The 20,507-nt window shown below is 43.1% G+C and overlaps 2 protein-coding genes across 3 annotated transcripts in view; one reads left to right on the forward strand and one right to left on the reverse strand.

Annotated features, from left to right (window-relative positions):
* The window catches only part of LOC106743879 (furin-like protease 1), a 293,482-nt gene that overhangs the window by 54,401 nt on the left and 218,574 nt on the right, over positions 1-20,507 (reverse strand). The window lies entirely within an intron of this gene.
* LOC106743877 (dynein intermediate chain 3, ciliary-like) lies at positions 1,684-20,258 on the forward strand. Its single transcript, XM_014618107.1, is given in 11 exon segments — positions 1,684-1,863; positions 3,763-3,924; positions 4,706-4,806; positions 6,515-6,675; positions 8,312-8,514; positions 9,455-9,504; positions 9,506-9,946; positions 11,234-11,516; positions 11,830-12,132; positions 13,478-13,830; positions 18,204-20,258. Coding segments are annotated over 11 exon segments (2,889 nt in total). The 3' UTR covers positions 18,856-20,258.

Below are 20,507 nucleotides of genomic sequence, written 5' to 3' on the forward strand. Positions count from 1 at the left end.
GCAGAAACAGAGCGCCGCGCAAGAAATTACGCAACCCGCTCTCTCTCTCTCTCTCTCTCTCTTTCTATTTCTCCATCCGTCACGGAGGAAGTCGCCGAGTTTTCCTCCGCGTTCTATCACGCTCTCGCGCGTGTCCATTTTGAAATACGAGTCAATCCGTTCGCACCCTCGAGGTATCATCTTTTATTTCGAGAAGCAAGAAATATTTCCGGAGCACAACGTGGGAGAGAAAGGGGAAGCGCGGAAGGGGAGGTCGAATACCAGTCGTTCCTTCTCATGCGATTCCGTTGAAAAGTTCCACGCAATTCTCGCCGTAAGTAAACAAATTGGAAAAGCACCGCCGACTCGCCGCCGGGAAATGAAATCGCGAACTTATATTCGAGTTCCTTCGCTCTCATGGCAGTTTCCTATTTAAAGAGCATGACTGCTGAATTAATTATACGTCGAAATTCTACCAACGTCCACATAACTTGTGACAAATATTCTTCGGTGTAGAAATGTTAAGTAATTGTATAAGAAGTATCCAACCCACAAAACTATGATTTCTGAGATTTCGTTACCGATGGATAGTCTTCTAATTACATAAAACAAAAAAATCCAAACCTTACGGGCGACTAAAACAGTTTTTATTTCCAATTAGTTGTGCCATCTTTTGTAAAGATTGAGAAAATATTATAATGAAAATTATCACAAAATTTTGTGATGCTGGACTGATACCGAAATTAGAACTGAAATTATGACGTATATTGTAATCTTTAGTGATGCATTTCACTATACATCACTAAAGATTATAACTACACACTTCAATACATAACTAAAGATTACAACTACATATTTCACTACACACCACTAAAGATTACAACACACATAACAATTTCGGTCATAACTCCGCTATGGTCCATAATCCAACATAGCAAAATTTTCTAGTAATTTTTATTACAATATTTTCCCCGTATAGTTACGTTTTACTTTTTTACCCATACTTTTAAAGATTAAGCTCGTCAATGAATACCTTCAAAAAAGAGGAAAATCAAGCATGCTTAACTTTTTGAGCGATTGTGAAGGACCCCCGTCTTATTTATATTGTTTCAATCATGTATTGAAATGTTTATCTTCATTTTTCTTGAGACTCTCCATCTGGGTTGGATCCTTCTTGTATGACTATCAATCGAACCGACAATCGCGATTTTATGCATTTAAAGCATCCCATCCTGGAGTTCGCTGAAGCGACTCTCATAATCGCGCATGATTACGCTATCAATGACGAGAGAACACGCGCGACACCGGCCCACCGTGTCAAGTCGCCGACACGCTCTTGGTTGCTCAAGACGTCCATTATCTCGTTACACCCGGTATTCTTGCGTCACGCCACGGTTCGTTCGCGTTTCGTGTCTCACAAGCTGAACATCGTCTTAATGGCCCGTCCCGCTATATCGAGTGCACGCCCGCGCGCGCTTGTGTGCGCATCTCTCGATCGACGTCAAGCGCTCGTGCGTAAAAAGTATCGGCGGTTAAATAAACGCGCCGACACGTGCACGTGCGCCCGATTTCGTCCGCTGCGTTCCCTTAAATAATTTAACGGGGAGAAGTAAGCCGCTCGCGGTTGCCGGCCCGCGCTTTCTCGTCCGCCATCGTCTCGCCGTTTTACATACGTCCCGGTTCGGCGGAGAACGGTTTCCGATAATGCTGATCCAGTACGCATACATCAAGCCGAGGTCGCAGTTCGGTAAGCAATGCTTCTTCGAGGAGAGCGAGATCAACGTGGAGGACATCCCGCCGGATCCGCAACTCATGCGGCAGTACGTCCAGCAGAGCCACTGCGACCGCAGCGGGCAGAAGTCCGCGCAATTTGCCCTTCATGAGGTGAGGAAGATCGCCAGCCCCGAAGGGGGCACGAAGTTCGACTCCTTCGGTATTAATCTTGGTAACCTCGCGATAACTTCTGCGCGCACGTGAACTTTCCCGCTAATCAAAAGAAGGCAAGCCGATCCGCACTGGGAATAACCACGTGTAATAAAAATATGAGGAAACTCTCTTCTGGAAAAAGAGAAAAAAGAGTTTGAACAGAGAGACTGGAAGACGTTGGAAGAAGTCGCGCGGGTTGCTGAAGGGAGTGTTAAATAATTTTTAACGCGAGAAGATAAAGATTGAAAAGTTTCGAACATCGTTCCGCCATTGATTTTCCCATTAGCCGGTAATGCGCGTAATGCGAAGCCGCATGTTGGTACCGACGTTATTGTACAAATGCAATCTCATTCTTAAATTTACCAAACACACGGAATAGGAAAACTAAGTTCGTTTTGGACGTTTTCGTACTGAAAGTATTATTCTCTTCTCCTTCAGCATGAATAAAAAAGATAGAATGACTTTTTAGCACGAAAACGCTCAAAACAAACTTAGTCTACATGTAGAGATGTAGTTATCAATAAATAATGTATGTATGTGTGTGTGTGTGTGTGTGTGTGTGTGTGTGTGTGTGTGTACATACATATACACATATAAGGTATGTCAAAAAACATGGACAAACGTAGGCATAGAACGGATGAGGTGAACAAACATAAGGTATACCGCTAAGTACAATAGCTATCATATACATGTAGAGTAAGTCACTTTGAACAAAAAAAGTTCTTTACCATTTTGCAAATTTTCGAGTTGTTAATTAAAGAAGCCTTTGTATATGGCTATTTTCATTAATTAATAACTTAATATTCTGCGTGTTGTTTGCAAAATGATAGAGGATTTTTTGTTAACTCAATCCGTTCTACAAAATTTATCTCTAGTAGTCTGGGATACTTGGGTCAACAAATATCAACCAAATATTAGTATATAATATTACCAAATTCTTTTTTCAGTGTAGTGTTCTTCAGCGTCGACTGTGAGCGCTAATGAATTTCTATATTCGAAACACTCTGTGTATATCGTGGGATTTAAGGGAAAGCAGGGATTATGGAAACGTTCGTATCGAGTCACCGTCGAACTAATTCTACACAGGCAGCCCCGTCCCCCACGTTCGTCGCGATTTCATTTCCCGGGAATTACTAAACGCACTGGACGCGTAAGCACGACGAATTCGAGCCTTCGTATCTCTCACATCTCAGAAATTACACCGTTGTAAATTAAATGTTATCCGCGATACCACAAAAATATGCAAAATTTACGGCTGGAAATCAGAGTTTTCACGAGCGCGCGCAAAGCGAAACTCGCGGAAAGTTTAATTCGAATGTAATATTGTTCCGCGGCACGTCCCGCATCAATTTACGTCGGACCGCGTGCGCTTTCCGCAATAAAAATAAAATCCGGCAGATTTAATCTCGCGGAAACGGTTCAATATTTATGAGCGCGCTTTTGACGACACGCGCCGTAACATAAACCGGGGTTTACGTTAAAACGCGCCGTAAATTGTTTATTGCGAGACCGAGTCCGTGACGAGTGGGGAGGGAGGGATTCGCGTTTCACAGGGGAACAGGTAAGCCGCGCCGCGGTGGAAATATAGATTGATAATGCAAAGTGCAGCACGAGAGAGTGGGTGGGAGATTGCGTTTTCTGCCGAGTAAATCACTTTAACCGTTGCGACGGGCTCCTCAGGGGTGTCTTGAGCGTTAAGTGTGGCGCTAAGATTTTACGTTTGCGGCAAAAAGACGCGCTTGAGAGGAAAGGGTGACGCCGGGCCGTCGAGGGGTTGGTGGTGGGCGAGGTCGTCTCTCATAACTTCATCGCTGCCGTCATCGAATCGTGATACCTCTTTTTACCTCTTCGCGGCAGATGCAAACCGTCAATAAGATGACGAACGATACAGGGATGTTTCACTTCGAGGGTGGTTGGCCCAAGGAGATAAATCCGAGGGACGAAGAAATCACGTTCAAATTTCGCCGGCGCTTCGAGAGGGGTGAGAGTTGGCCGCTGAAGATGAAGATGCTCGTCGACGTGAGAGCTTTTTAAGACACATTTATTATGAGAAATATATTCCGACTGTTTAAGGAGATTCTAAGGCTCAGTATCATGTTTTAAGTGCTGCATCTAGGAGACCACTCATAAATTTACTATTAATCGAGCAAAATTAAATTTCTACATACTTATTTCACTAATTAAATAATAAATGTTAATTTGAATCGAAGTTGAAGTAAACATATATACACGTTACGGAAGTATTACTTTTTATTTTCCTTATTAATGCTATATTTATGCATTAGTTGATCTAATGTATATATATATATACAGGTTGTATAGAAAGAGGCATATAACTGTTTAAATATATGTGCATATGTTTATGTACTTCGAGTATTACTATAAATTATGAACTTTACATCGCTTTATTTTCAAAACTGCCAATAATTCAGATATTCAAATATAATGTTTGTATCTTTAATGTGATAGTAATTTTTTACCAATATCTTATTTTCACACAGTTTAAAAGATATTAAAAATAGAAATTAAAAATTTCACGCTAATATTAAGGAACGTATCAAAAGTGTCAAATTTAATAGTAAATATCTCAATTCTCGAAAGTAGTTAACCTTTTCCGAATTGTACGAGTAGTTAAATAATATTTCAACGTATACGTAGTGCAAGTTTCATCGCATTCTTATCAAATTCGTTTTACCTTACAATCTTCTTAAATCTTTTCTTCCTCACCATCCTCATCGTGTGTCAATATAGTGATTAGTTATTAATTTTTGCCGACTAATTATCAATTTATTGATCCAAGCCTATGGAGCATTACGTGAAGCAGAATAATGTGATCAACATCTACGAGCATTATTTCGACGACATAGTGCCGACTGCGCTGATTCTTCCTCGCGGTGTGAGGTACGTCGCATTTTCATCGCTATTGAAATTCGTGGTTCTCGCAATTTCCGAAGATCACGGGTGTAGTAAAAAAAAAAAAAAATCACAGCGTGTCGTGATTTCCGCGCGAAACGTGCTAACACTTTTTTTTCAGTTAAAAATCTCTCCGACGAGAATGACGTTAACGACGTTCGTGCGCGTTGCTCGTTTGAAGAGCTCAAAACTCACGCTTGGATCCGACATGCGCGCCCGTTTTTACAATCGACCGGCGAGCGTTGAATCGCAAATTCCGTTATCGCCGATATCTCAGGAACATTTGGGGTCCAACGTGCGCGCTTCCTCGGACGAGTTAAATCTCCCTCGACAAATCACGGTCACGTGCGGAATTATCATACGTGACGCGATATCTTACCCGCGACTCGACGATTCGCCGTTCGCACGACGCGTTCTTGCACAGACTGATAAAAGACAGGGCTCATAAATCAACCGGCGGTTTCTGCGCGCGCGTCGTACAAAGCGACAAAAAATATTCCAATAACTCGCGCTAACTCGAAAGAACTCTCACTTTCTCCCGAAAACACACCCTTCTCGACGGGGGTACATATTCGGACTCTTATCGCGTCCCGACTATATCGTCGCGTATTTTACATGGAGCTTCGGCAATTTTTTTACGGAACGGGCGCATGTATAAATCAACGCGTCGCCTCGCAACGGAGGACAATGTTGTCGTTGAGCGGCTCATGGAAGGAAAATCGCTTATCTCGTTCGGCTTTTCCTCCTGCGACGCTTGTTTAACGTGAGTCGCGAATTTTCCCCGTCTTCCTCGCGCATCGGAACACGTGTTGCGCTTCACAGGTGCCACGCCGCTTTCAGGCCGAATATCGACCCATGCGGGCGAATTGATCCTCTTTTCTCGTATGTATATGTGTATATGCACATAACACACACACACACACACACATGAGTCTTTAATTTGCCTATACGATGCTGGCACTCTTGAATTTATAGCATCTGACACGCTGGATGCACTATTTGTCTTCACAACTTAATCTACAGACAGTGGTGAGAAAGATTTCAAAATTTTCTTCTTGTTCTTCACGAAAGAGAAGGAAAAGGGAAGATGACGATCTAAAAATGTTTATCCCCTCTTTTATCGAGGACTCATTGAAACACGAGGGAGCGTTCGTGAAGAAGAACGAGGTGAAAGAATAATCGGATAAAATTCGAGCCAGAGTTGCGAAGCAACATTTTGTTTCTCGCTTTGCTTTTCTCTTACGAGATCAGAAACGTCCAGTCCTCTCTCTCTCTCTCTCTCTTTCTCTCTCTCTCGTGTCCGACAAATCCTTGGAACGTGGATAGAGCGGAGAAAAGCGTTTTGATCGCGACGGAAAGAAATCGCCGTTACATCCCTCCGAGCACTAATGGTGTTCGCTCGCTTCTGCGTATCCTAACAAAAAATCCACGGCTGTCGTTACAATTAATCGACTCGCGGAGCGTGCTGTCGTGCGAACTGGGAACAAAAAAAAGGGAGTGAGGAGTGGCATCTGCAACGTGCAAAAGCAACGGTCCTTCATCGTCACGTCGTCGAGCGGATGATTTACGCGCTCCTGGGAATTTTATTAGAAAACAAAAGGAAAGAAGGAAAGAGCGAAAAGAGTGGAGCGAGGATTTCCACGGGCGCGATTTCACGCGGATTTCGCGGATCTGTGATTTTCCTTTTTCCTTTCAGAACGTTAAACGCATACGTCGACCCGCAGCCCATCGTAAGACCAGTCAGTCACCTGTCGTGGTCGTCCGGTGAACATAATCGATTGGCCGGCGCCTACTCTTTCATGGAGTTCGAGAGGCAACCACCCAGTGTGGATCCTTGCTCCTATATATGGGACATCGGTAGTAGAATGTTGCTTTAAATTATCGCACGATGACACGCATCGTTGCCAGACAACGCGAAACATTTTCAGAGAAACGTACGCACATGGAGAAAAATAATGTCGCCATTGTAGCGAAGCCATCGTTGCCACTGTATATTCGTTGCAATAGCGATAAAATGTAACTTAATTTAAATAAATTTAATTGAATTGGCACAGCCAAGTTAACAAATGATCCATGATCAGAGGAGAAACAATTTTATTGCCAGGATAGAAAATATTCTGCTGAGTGAATTTGTTCGTAAGATAATTTGCTATTAAAACAAAATAGCGTCTTCCTATATTTGCTAAGTTGTTCTTACAGCTAAATTTACAGATTCAACAAAATAATTCAACAAGTGGCAATTAGTACTTTTAACAAATCGTTTTGCCGTTCACATAGTAATCGGCAGATCTTGCTGCGATAGCGTACAATTTGCTGTGCCAATAAATTATTTTTCTCTATGCACGGTCACGCTTCGGACGATGCATCATAATTTCGTCCGAAGATCTAATTCCAACATTAACAGCAACAGCGTCAATAACGGTTTCTACATTCGTTGTTTTAGTTGTCGATACAGTTAGTTGCGCGAACTAGGAATTTAACGATAGCGTCAAAATGATCTCAATTGAAATCGATAGAGAAAGAGAGAGTGGCGCATTTCGCTCGATTATTTAATATTATTTTCACATAATTTTCCGTGCAAATTTAATATTAAAATAACTCGAAAATCAAACGAATGAATTTTCTGTCGTATTTCGCGCGAACTAACTTCTCCTCGAAAATTTTTGGATTTTATTGAATTTCTCTCTATATTAATGTAGTCTCTCTCGCGAAGCAGATTCCTTTTTTTTAGCGTGTCGAGTGACACGTTTTACAACGTATCGGAAGTATGTTTCATCGTGTCGTCGTCAAATGCGACCTGTCACTCGCCCGTCCTGGTTCTGGTTGCGGAAATCGATTGGCCGTTTCAAAGTCCTTCATAATATTTGAAATGTGTCTCACTGACGTATCTCTTTATATCTATACCAGACGTCGCGCCCGGTGCGCACGCGTGTTGTTTACGTTTGTTATTGACAGAAACGTATCACATGACAAAAACAATCCCTTATAAAGCCGAACGCATTTCCAGTAACATGATTTCCGGCAGTGTAATATGGCGCGGTGTAAAATCTTTTACGGGTGTAACACAAATTTCAGATATAATATATATGTACAAATTTAAAAAAAATGAAAACACGTGGAAGGCCATCAATAAAAATATTCTCAAGAGTTTTATATTAAAAACGCGTCTCGGCTTTGCGCAAGCCCTTTAGTAATACAAATCTTTTTAGTTAAAATATAAGCACAATGAAAAAAATCCAGAGTGCGTGAGAGAAAATATATCCATTTAACCGTCTAAATCTGTCAATTTCGGATTACTCTAAACGAATTGTCGAGATTGCCTCGTAAAGAGGAGAATACACGCGATTGATAGGAAGAAATTATATATTTTTTTTCATTTTTTTATATAAAATATAAAAAATTCAGACATTTGAACGCTCGACCGATCGTTTGCTCACTGCAGCAGTGACATTTCCGAAAGAAAATTATACGGTGTAATTGCGTCTCGTTGCAGAAAACCCGAACAAGCCGGTGATGCAGCTGAGATCATCGTCGCCGCTAATGACTATCGAGTTTAATCCACGCGACCCATCGATGCTCATTAGCGGACTAATGTCTGGCCAAGTGTGCAACTGGGACACCCGGATTGGGAATAGGCCAGTGCAAATGTCCTATCTTCAATTTAGCCACAGGTACCTATCCATCTCCGAATGGGAAGTTCCCCAGGACTTACACCTATCCGCCGAGATTATTGGCCAGAACTTGAACGTGCTTGACTTTGACGTATGGCGTCCGGAATCGCAAATATCCTCCGAGAGAAACGCTGCAAAGCCGTGTAAACGATAGTTTCTAATGCCTAGATTAATGCGCTTCGCGGCAGATATTGTACATCGACGAGAATGTGTTAATACAATGGGTGAAACTTAAACACCTGCGCGTAAAGTAGGAGAGATCGGGGCTAGTCTGGCACACTTTTTACGTTTTATTTTTTTGTTCTTTTCTATATAATATTTTGTGCCTATCTTTAGTATAATTCGAAAGTACAATCCTTCGACAAGAAAAAAGATATATGCCGAGAAGTTTAAAAATATAGAATAAATCGGTTAAAAAGTATAGAATAAAACTATAGAAGAAATCTGTTTTATTTTGGAAGATATCAAGCATTATTAACTTACCCCGTTAACGGGGTTAACATTGGCTACATCAAGGAAAATATATAATTCCTTGATAGCGCTATTATTAAGTTTATTATCGAAAGTCATCGCGATGCTATTGAGATCGCGTTGTGAACTGCGCGTTTTCCACTTCGGCCCAGCTAAATTTCGAAATCAACGATAATGGAGACGTGCGATTTTACCCAATCGTGTCGAGTCGGTAAAGTACGATCTCATTCCCCATCATCGAGCCCTATGTCGGTCAATTAACTGAATTAGACGGTAATTAAACGGTACAAGCTGCCTGTCTCGGGTCGACACTACGAAGCGGGCATCACAGTCGACTGGCTTTACAGATCGCCCTGACTCCTCTCTCTCTCTCTCTCTTTCTTTTCCTTCCTCCTTCCTTCTCTCTTTCTCTCTCCTCCCTCTCTCTCGCTCGTTTCGTAAACGCGATCGCGATCTCATCGTCGTCGTCGCGACGACAAAACGCTTCCAAAGAGCCGCCTCGCTGCCAAATTGTAATCCCCGTCATTCTCGTTTCTTCTCCCCTTTCCGTCGCAAAGAAACCCGGCGAACCAGGCGCTCTGGCTCGTCTCCAAGACCAACACGGAGTTCTTCTCGTCGTCTACTGGCGGCACGGTCAGGTGGTGGGACATCAGGAAGCTGAAGGAGCCCACCGACGTACTGGTGATGGACCTGGACAACCCGGTCCGCGCGGACATCGTCAAGGCGATCGGTGTCACGTCGCTGCAGTTCGAGTTCACTATGGGCTATAAGTTCATGGCGGGCATGCAGAACGGCGTGGTGATCAATGTGAATCGCCGGACGACTTCGTTGCCCGACAAGCTCGCTAACAGATTCAACTGTCACCACGGCCCGGTCATCGCAATCGATCGAAACCCCTTCATTCAGAAGAACTTCCTCACCGTGGGCGATTGCACCGCTAAGATCTGGGCGGACGACACTAGAGAGGATAGCTTGATCACCATCTGGTTCGTTAAAATTAATCGGATTAAAGCGAGCGATTCTCTTGACTAAGTGACGGATCATTCGGTTCCGACGTTACTTGCGTTGAAGCTGATTCGGCGCGAAGTAAAGCTTGCCCTTTTCGAGTACTTGTTATCAGTTGAAACCATGAGTCACCGTTGAGGTACGATCTGAGGGAAAACTCAGATTACGTATCGGATCGGCTGATCAATTCGACGTTTCACTACTGTTTCAAATTCACGCGATTTTCAAAGTGGCAAAGCATTTGCTTTCAAAATTCGCTTTTATCTAAAAATTCGCGCCACGTATATTAATTATTATACTATACCACAAGTTTGTTCTTCTTAGTTAAACTATACAGAGAAAAGGATTTTTTTCGGATTTAATAAAATTTCTTTGATTGAAATAAATTTATCATCTGGAATGGAGTAAATAAACGAGTGTTTGACTCAACAAACAGGATTATTTGGTTTCTCAAACGATAAATATCTCTTTTTACATCAAATAACATATTTCTTCTATATTTTCATCCATTATAATGGCGGTTACAAGTAATAAATATTACTTGAAAGAAATGACATTATGTTAGAAAAATATTAAAGAACTTCTTTTTGGTTTTAGTGTATTAAACAATGTTTAATATATAATAAAATACATTTTTTCCTTCATTGAAAACCAAACATTATTTCTTCTAAATAATGTTGTTTTTTCTTCAAATAACATAACAAGTTTATTTTAGTGAAACAACATTTTCGTTCAAATAAAATAATATTTGATATTAAATTATATTGTTTATATTAAATAAATTAAGGTCAAACCAACACGTGTATTAAATCCAAACAAATTTTTCTCTCTGTGTGGTGTAGGTTTTGTTTTTACAGAATGAAACAAGTATATAACTTAACATCAAAGGTAAAAAGGACGTAGTTTCTATGCAACACTTGTTCAGTTAAATAGAACAGACCTAATATATCATCGCTGGCTGACCTTATTATCAGCATCGGTATTTCGCGACATGTCTGATGAATTAATCAGCGTGCGGAAACGCTGCACGGCATAGCCGGTGAATACTTAGCGCGGAACAAGACGAAGCGACTGTTCGCGTAAACAGAGATGCATCGCGCGATTAATGTCTTGTTTATCGCCGTAAAACGGTTCCGATTGTCATTTTTGCCGGGGGTAGTTTCGGGGTTAATGTTGTTATCGTTTCGCGTGCGCGCGCGCTCGCGCGTCGAAGTATCACGGAATCGGGAGAAATTAAGGGATGAAATTCCGTGAAATTGCGCGCACAGCGAGCAGAACGTTGATTTGAGCGGAGGCTGCTGGAGCAGGGCCAGGCATTCGGTGTTCTTCACCATAAATGTGAGAGGCCTACTTGAAGTATACGACATCCTTAACGGTGTGGACGCGCCGGTAGCCGAGTTCCGCGTGTGCAACCAGTGTCTGACGGCCATCGCGCCGCACGGAGCCGGTCATCTGCTGGCCATCGGCGCTCACAACGGCAAGATATACCTGGTAGAGTGCGCCGAAGGACACACCGTCAGCACCAAAGCCGACAAGGCGAGCCTGAGCTTCGTGAGTGTCTCGGGATGCCCCGGTGATCGGTTAAAAAAGTCACAACGTAGGATAACGTGCGCTGCCCCGAGAGATACACGCTTCAAATTTTATTTATGATTCATACATCGTCCGCGAGAAGAGTGTCTCTTTGTCGCGAGAGAGAGAGGGAGAGAGAGAGAGAGAGAGATCTGTCTTTACGTTACGCACTTGGCGCGAGCTTCAATTTTCCGGCTTGCTATTTTCTTCGAATTTGAACGTGTACTCCGAACTTTGATCTCACGTCACTTTACGCTGATCGAAGATGAAAGGTAACGTGTCCTTTACCGTGCAGTACCTTGAGAGCTGCAGTCGTTTCGAAAAGACCGTTGACACTCGATCGAAGGAAATACGGCTGATGCGAGAGAAAGCCCACGAGGACTCCGCGGCGGACGATCATATACGCCACTCGACGTCAAAGAGCAGGCATAAGAAAGAGGAGGATAAGAAGAAACAAAAGTCGAAGACGCAAGTTAAAGAAAGGGACGAGCACTTCCGAACGAAATCTCGGTGGAGACGAATGGCGAGAGAGGACTCGTTCTTGGACGACAACGTGCTAATTGAATCGCAAGCGGAATATTTTCGCACGGTGGAGAGGGTGAGGCAGGACCTTGGGTGGCCGCGAAGAATAGAGACCTTCTAATAAGAGTCTAGATATGGAAACAGCCACTTTAGATTAATTCGCCATTTTTTGGCAACTCTCTCGCTTATATTCGAATTTTTATATTCGTGTTTCGAAGTTTTCATATCGAAGTAGTCATTCGGTAAGTCGCTTCTAATCTATAGCTCACTGCTGTACCGCTGTCCTTCTGACAAGTAAGTAAGTATCCACGTTAAAGATTCACAGTGCTATTTATTGTCATTCCTTCTAAGGGTTTGTTTTGAATACGTATATAATTTTGTAACAAAAACTCTATATTATCTTAAACAGAACCAATGTTTTAAATCTATTTTAGTTGGGATTACCATCCCAGTTTCCGTTCGATCCATTCTGCAGCATTGCCATATTTTTATAAATAACGTCCCAGATAATAAATATTTCATAAATTTGCATCTAGAATTGTTTGAACAACATTTTGACGAATGTAATCATTCAGTTCTCAATTAAAAATATTGATTATTGGCCGAGTTATTGTACAAAATGTAAATGGGGGTGAGGAGCCATAATAGCACCCTCTACTAAAAATATTACTTAACCTCGCGGAAAAACGAATTGTTCGTTGGCGTCCAATTTATCCGTCTAATGTTTTAACCTATAAAGCATGACGTTCGATATTTCTAAGAAACATTTTCATTATGTAGCTTTTGGCTGAATTATTGCAAAATGGAGCTGCATACTCATTCATTTTTTATAACCTACGATCCACTTTTCGCTGCAAACGCTTTGAAGAGTTGTATAGACCAATCATGTTCTTTCTTTAAGCGTTTGCAACGTGAAATGGGCCCTAGAAACCCTTAGAAGCGCGTCAAAGGTTAGAAAGAGAAAGATACAATCTCTCTCTCTCTCTCTCTCTCTCTCTCTCACTCTCACGTGATTTTGATAAAACCACATCGTGTCCAGACTTTTATTAGAGGGTCTGTGGCGAAGAAGGAAGGAGAGTGCACTCTCTCTGTGCTCGACTACGCGAGTTCCTGCTGTTACCTCGCGCTGTTCAAAACGCGCGTATCTTCACGTCGTTGAAACATTAACGAGGAGCATTTACGTTTCATAGCGGAAGAATAACTAGTGCATCGCGCTCACTCTCGCACTGAGATCTTCATCGCGAGACTGAAGCGACGCTGTAAAAGTAGCACTTCGAGTAACTCGTTATTGTTCTCTTGTCTCTCTTCTGCAGAATATTCCGTTGTCTCGGCGAAAATTAATGCGCGATTGTAGCTAACACGGTGACACGGAGAATGCGTGAAAAATCCTCGCAAGAACTTTGATCGCAACCTTTCTCCAGGAATTCGCCAGCTACGCGCCTTTCGAGGATGACGTCTACGAAGTGATGGTCTCGCACGAGATGTCGCGCAAACGAAAAAAGCGCGTGCCAGTGAAGGTGGAGGAGCAAATTGTTGAAGAACAGAAGCAGCCAAAGCCCGTCAAGAAGGAAAAGACGAGGAAAGCGAAGAAGCTCATATCTCCGGCCGAGTCTTCACCGGAAGTGTCTGAAGAAGTGCAGGCAACGATAGCGGCGCCAATCGTGAAAAAGGGAAAGATGAGGAAACGTCGCAAAGACGAGATTTTGGCTAAGGTCTGCTCCGTCGAGGTCTGCCTGCCGGAAATCTGTTGCGCGGATATAAAAGGTGAGCTCCCGTTTTCAACGACAGCGCGAACGACGTCTCGCCTGCCTGACGGGCCGCCATTTTTCATTTATCGATAAGACGCTCTTGTGTCACGTGGACGGGCCAGGTGTTCGCTTCGCATTTGAGGAATGACGGGCAATTCAACAATTACGTCACGATGGAGGAAGGGTCTATTAGGTTGCGTGACAATCTATGACAGCAGTGGGGGGGAAGTAAAGGCCATGGAACGTCACATTAGATAGCATAACTTGTAACTATGGATGTACGTGGTTATTCATTTTGTTCGCGTTCGTGAAACGTTTGGCTACATTTGGTGAAAATCTTAGAATTTTAATATAGTTTTGTGTTAATAATCAAAATGTTGATTTCGATATATTTGTTATTTTAAAAACATAACTTTTAATAATCAAAATTATAAAATGAAATAATTAATTTGATATTACGTCCAAAAAATATTTTTATTTTAGAAAAAGATAGTAGAATGCGGTCTAATAATTATTACTCACAATATGATTATAAACTATTTTTTATTCCAGGGGAGACCGAAGCTATTTGGTTAAAAGAGTAAGTTGGCTAATTATTTTATTTAGTTGGCTAATTATTTTCGTTGTTTTCTAACAGATTACGGAATCGTGCAAGAAATTTTAGACATATCGAAAGTAGTTATAAAATTCCAATTGTTTTTTATTCTGTAACCTGTTACAGAAACAACAGAAATAATCAATTAGTTAATTTATCCCTTTAGCCAACCAGCCCCAGTTTCCTTTATGTAGAAGTGGGGAGGAGGGAGACTAATTCTACATATTACGTAATATTAGAAGAAAATTGAAATATTTTGCGACGAAATGTGTGATGAAGGGAAAAAGAGAGATGAAAAATGCTCAAATTTCACGTGATCATTGAACGGCCCCTAAGGAGATTCATTTGTAGCCCGGTATGATTCGACCGGGCCACTTCTTTAAGTCGCGCGGCTTTATTCGCGTCGTGATAACGGTGTTACGTAATTCGTACGAGACCTGTACGAGACCTGTGCGAGCGACGACGAATTCTGGAGGCAAGAAATACCACGACCGCAGATTGATAAGCCACCCGCGAATCCGGGAGAGGGGGGATGGGGGGGGGAGCGAGGGAGATGGTAGAAAAACGAGCGGGAAGAAAATAATTCCGCTCGGAACATTTCGGTCGGAAAACGCGATCAAACCGGCGTGAAAGCGCCACATCAGCTGGAAACATTGATAAAAGTCCGTTGTTCTGATCCGCCGACGTCTACACCCCCGTCGTTTGTCTTCCATCGACAACCCGTTCCGCTGACGGCGACGACGCGTCGTCGGGAAACGTCGTCTACGTGGCGGGCGAGCACAGCACGCAATCGCGCGCAACTTAATTAAGAACGTCGTTGTCGCGATTGCGGTCGATTTCAAAGTAAGCTGTACGTCGCGTCTATCCAAACTACATTCGCGTTAGATTAATGTGACCGAACTCTCAGGGATCCACCTCACCGTAGATTGTTGTTCTCCTTCGGCTGTTTCCATACCGCGCCGGATGGTAATTGGAGACGCGGAGGGCGTCGCGGTTTCTCAGCGTCGCGGTTTCTTAATGAAAGGTGTATATAGCAAAAGTCCGCGTTCGCGCTCGTGAATCACCGTCCGGTGAGAATTTATTAGCCGCGCTATTTCGCTCTACTCGCCCCGACAGACGATTCAAGAGGACGCTTTCTTATCTCACCCTCAATTCTCCGCCAATTTCCTTTCTATTTATAAGAATCGCTAACAGAGGGATTTTTATCAACCGACGACCGCGCATCCGCCGTGTTCTCGAAGCCACCTTAGTAATACAGCGATTTCTCTCAAATCAGAAATTGCGTAATCTCGCGCCGTCCTTCTTAAAGCCGTCATTTCATTATTCGGCATGTGTCGCCGAAAATTAAAGATACGCGTTGAAATAAAAACCCCACGTAATTGCAAGGGACATTAATATCTCGAAATCAGATGTTCATTGTGAGGAAATACGTTACGACGCGCGATACGAATGTATCGGATGATTGGAAGTAAGTTTATCAATTCCTAGTATTGTAAAAATACTGTGGAGAAGTCAGAATATTTGTTTGTACCTGTAGAAGTTCACTTTAAATGTCATATGAGGTGAGAAATTTGTGAGCGAGACTAACTCTTCAGCTGAGATCGAACTCGAGTATTCCGCTTACCAGGCAACCATTTTTACCACTCGGCTATTTAAACTCTATGTTAGGGATATCTTCCTCTTTCATATTTAAGGTATCTTATATATATATATATCTCGTATCTATGCATACACACGGAAAGTGTTGTCCCTTCTAAACAAAAGTACCAATTCAGTCAGAGACAATACCTCCAATCGTATCGCCATACTTGATCTTTACCTCATGCATTCCGTATCTCGCGCTAATATACTGGGAAAAGTATCTGCTATCAGCAAGTATTCGAAACGTCATTTTCATTTAGAAATTAGTATCTCGAGTTTGGAAGTACCACGCGACACATACTTAAGACTGTTGTTTGCGCAGCAATTAAAGACGCATCAGAATACTGTCGTCTTTTCGACGATCGAAATACGCGCGACATTTTGTTGGCAGCGCGCGATAAATGTTTCCACTGTGCTATTTTATATCAGGCTTTCACATATCCACTCGCGATAAAATGTATCGTTAAACGAATATATTTGGTCGATGCATTTTATGCAAAATGATCCGACAATGTAACTCTCATTTATTTAATCTATTTAATGAATTTTCAATTTTACATTTTCAACTCTGAATCTCTCCACTTACGTCGGAACATGCGCGCGTGCATGTGCGCGTGTGTGCATCGGGAGCAAATTTTCATTATTTTAATTCATTAAATTTCAAGATTAATAATGCTCACAGCGCCCGCGCGTAAGCAGATTTGTTTCTCTCTGAGAGAGATAAAAGTTACATCCCTTTGACGCAGCGCGAACGTGGAGGAACGTTAATAACGCGGTAACGGGAGCTGAATTCTTTCCGGGCGCAATGCCTGGACGGGTTTCAAATGTAAGTCGCGAGGGCGAAAAAGTTCCTACGAGGATTTCAATCGAGAGGGTTGAAAGGGTTAGAATGAGATTGGATGTTGTATAAATGAGATAAGGGCGATAGAGCAAAATTGGACAGGACGAAATCACCGTAGCGTTAGATTGGAGCATTAAAGCGAGGATCATTCGTCGCTGTCCCACTGGGCGTTTTAGATGCATCGAGGGTGCATTGAAGTGTCCGGCGTAATTGGCCTCGTGGGGAATAAGCCTAGTGGCTCCTACGGCGCTTCATCAGGCTGGGATAAAATAAAACGCGTCTCGCCGGCCCGCAGTTCTCATTTCGTAAGCTGAAACTGCTCAATAATAATGCGCTTAGCGCGCGATCGAGCGCCGGCTTTACTCCTTTCCGAATTTCTTCGTTCGCAATTGCCTTTGCAATATCGACATATCGCTGTACATTAATTTGCGTTATAGCGCAAGCAGACCATGCAAATTCCGAAAATTGAATGCGAAATCAACATGCGTGAATATTAATTAACTTTCCGCACGATTTGGGCTTCATAATGAGATGACTGGATTAATGCGCGGAACAAATTTTACGAAGCTATGATAATTTACTTGAAACGAGAAGCTTCTATTAGATCGGCACACATAAACATGCAATTAATTCGCATGTACATAATGCACGTAAATTACATATTTAGCACGGAACTCAGCGTGTGTGTGCGATATCCAATTATGACAAACTGAATAGCTATCTTTAATTATCCCCGCCTTTTAATTATTCCTAAATTAATTATTCCTAATTTCGAGTAAATCGAAGTCAAAAAGTTCTTTTTATGCAAAATAATTTTACCTGACAGCAAAGAGGGGTAAAACAATCATTTATTGAATATATTTAATTTTCTCGAAATTGCCCAATCGATCACGTGTTTGCAGATATGCTAACGCTGTTAGTTTCCTTCAAATGCACGCAGAAAAGAAGTGCTGGATTGAAATAAATACACTGAGAAATCCATTTAATTCACTCGAACAAAGTTTTTGTTTGGATGGGCAAACAAATATTTTGGTTGTGAGAATCAAAGATTGGTTCTTTGAAAGGAAAATAAAAAAAAAGTTTCATTCGGAGAATCAAATTTCGGTTATCATAACCGAAACATTTGTTTGCCTATATCCAAACAAGAATTTTGTTTGAGTCGGTTAAATAGGTTCTGTGTAACTGCTCCAATACTCCTTAGTAAATACTATTTATTTGATTCGAGTAAAATATTTTCCAAGTAAATTATTCCGATAAAATATTCATTTGATGCGAGTAAAATTGACTTAATCCAAGTAAAAGTTTGCTAAAAATTATTAGAGTAATTATTTACACTTGAATCTGGTATCTGTTCTCGGTGTAGAAACACACTCGGTCCCCTATGTTTCAGAGCAACGAAAATCTGAATTTCGGATGCGACTTGCCGCGAAGAAGAAGAAAGATTCTTCGCGGGACGTCACACCGAATCCACGGCCGGGGCAATCGACCGATCTCGCGGAGGAGCTGTCGGAGCGTGCGGTAACCTGGGGAAGAAGAATCCCGGTGCAGGGCGAGTCGCTGGCGCTCGTCCTCGCGGAAGAGGCCGAGCAAGCCAAGAGGGAAGTGCGCGCTTGGCAGAGGAGAGTCATGTCGGGGAGACGTGACTTCTGGCTAAGCTCGCAAACGAGCGAGATGGTACACGGGAATCCGGAAGGAGAAGAAGAGGTCGGTGGCGACGACAACGAGTCGTCTCGGAGGGGCACGTCAGAGGGAAAGTCGGATTATCAACAGTCTGCAGAAACGAGCCCGAAGAAGAAGTCGCGGAACGAAGGCGATAGCGAGACTTCGTCGGTTATTCGAGGGAAAGCGAGGCGTCTCCATCTCGAGAAGTGCGCCCAAGAGGACAACGTGCATTCCATGTCATCCGCATATGCGTCCGTGCATCCTGACGATGCGACGGAAACGCCGACGACCATGTCGACGCGGCACGAGTAGGGGCGACAATTAATAATTTGGTACTCGCGATGTCTTTCGGCGGCCGTGCCGGTTGAAATTCACGGGCGATATTAAAATTCCGATTACGAGAGCAAGACGTAATCGCGATCCAGGATCGTCGTTTGAAAAATCGCAGAGGGAACGTCTTGGACGTGCGTTGTGCATTCGCGTGAGGGAAAGAAATTAATCAGTCGAGTCGACAGAGTGATTTCAAAAGAGCGTAATGAGGCTTCAACGCGAGAATTGCACGATAACGAATCAATCGCTGAGTCGCAACGGACGCGTCGGCGTGGTCGACGAGCGTCGTGTCGCAAAAATGCGGGAAGCTTGCATTCAATATCTCTCTACTCGAGCCGATAAGCCGAGTGCTTCTCAGGATGCCTCGAGATTTTGAGGAAGAGAAATCGCGAGAGCTCGGCCGTTCTGTCGACAGGCGCCGTGGAAAAACGGAGGAATGATCTCTTCGAAGGAAGTTCAACTGAAGCAGAAGTTGGCAACGGGCACTCCGCCGTTTCAATGGATTCGCAAGACTTTCGACGCGGCGCTTCGCCTTCAGAGAAGGAGCGAATCAAATAGACTGGATATTGTCGAGTGAGACAGATCGCTCGCGTATATACGGGCGTTAGGGAAATCGCGAGGGCCGGTGTAAGTACGCCCGGTGGAAGTTTTAAAAACGCGGGGGAGAAGAGGGAGGGAGAGAACGTCGCAGTAATGGCTCCGTCCCGAGGATGGAAACGGGGAATATTATCGCCGGCTCCGCGTTGAAATTCTCCTCGGGCATTCCGATAGACCGAGAGGCAGGAGCAAGCCCGGCAGCAAAAGGAGGATCGAAACTTAAGACGGTAAATTGCCGAAATTACCGCTAGGATCAAAGGGGAGCTCTGCCATTAAAGTTCTCGCCCGATTAATCGATCACCGCGACGAAAGCGCCGGGATGAAAGCACAGCTGTGCGGAATAGGGATCGCAGCCTCGGGCACATCCTCGCGCGTCTCCCCACCCCGTCTCGGACTTCGAGATGAGAATCCCACGGAATTGGAAATAAGAGCGACGCGCTCTCGCGAAAAAAAGTTCCGCTCGGGAACCCCGGAGGGACGGAGTTTAAAAATTCAGGCAGACGCGCCCGCACTCCGCTTAATCCGCGAGAGGCGTCCTGCAAAGTTTGCGGTGCATCTGAAATGCCGGCGGATTAAGCCAATATAAATTAAATTATGGAAATCGCCATCGGTGCGCGGGGCCGCGTTTCTACAAGGGTCGCATTTTCACTTCGAGATACACGAGAGTAAAAGACTTTGAACGAACAGCGAAAGAAGCAGCAGAAGAAGAAGAAAAAAGATCAAACTGTTTCGCGATCCGTTCCTTTGGAAGCGAGTTTCTTGAATGAATTAATAAGCCTTTATCGATTGCCCGCGCAAGTCGAAAGACGTGCACTGTCTGATTTTTTATGTACACTTGAAACAATTACACTTGAAAATCTACGTATAGAATAGCATCTGTCCTCGCTTAATTTAGTTTATAGTATGGACGGATATGCTTACATCTTGCTCGCACAACATCCGTATGAAGTTTATATAAACACCGATTATGGAGGCCTTGATAATCGAATAGGTAAGGCATCCCGCTCGGAAAGTAGGGAGTTCCAGGAATTTTCTAT

This window comes from Dinoponera quadriceps, unplaced genomic scaffold, assembly GCF_001313825.1.
Source record: "Dinoponera quadriceps isolate SergipeBrazil2010 unplaced genomic scaffold, ASM131382v1 scaffold1070, whole genome shotgun sequence".
Lineage (NCBI taxonomy): Eukaryota > Metazoa > Arthropoda > Insecta > Hymenoptera > Formicidae > Dinoponera > Dinoponera quadriceps.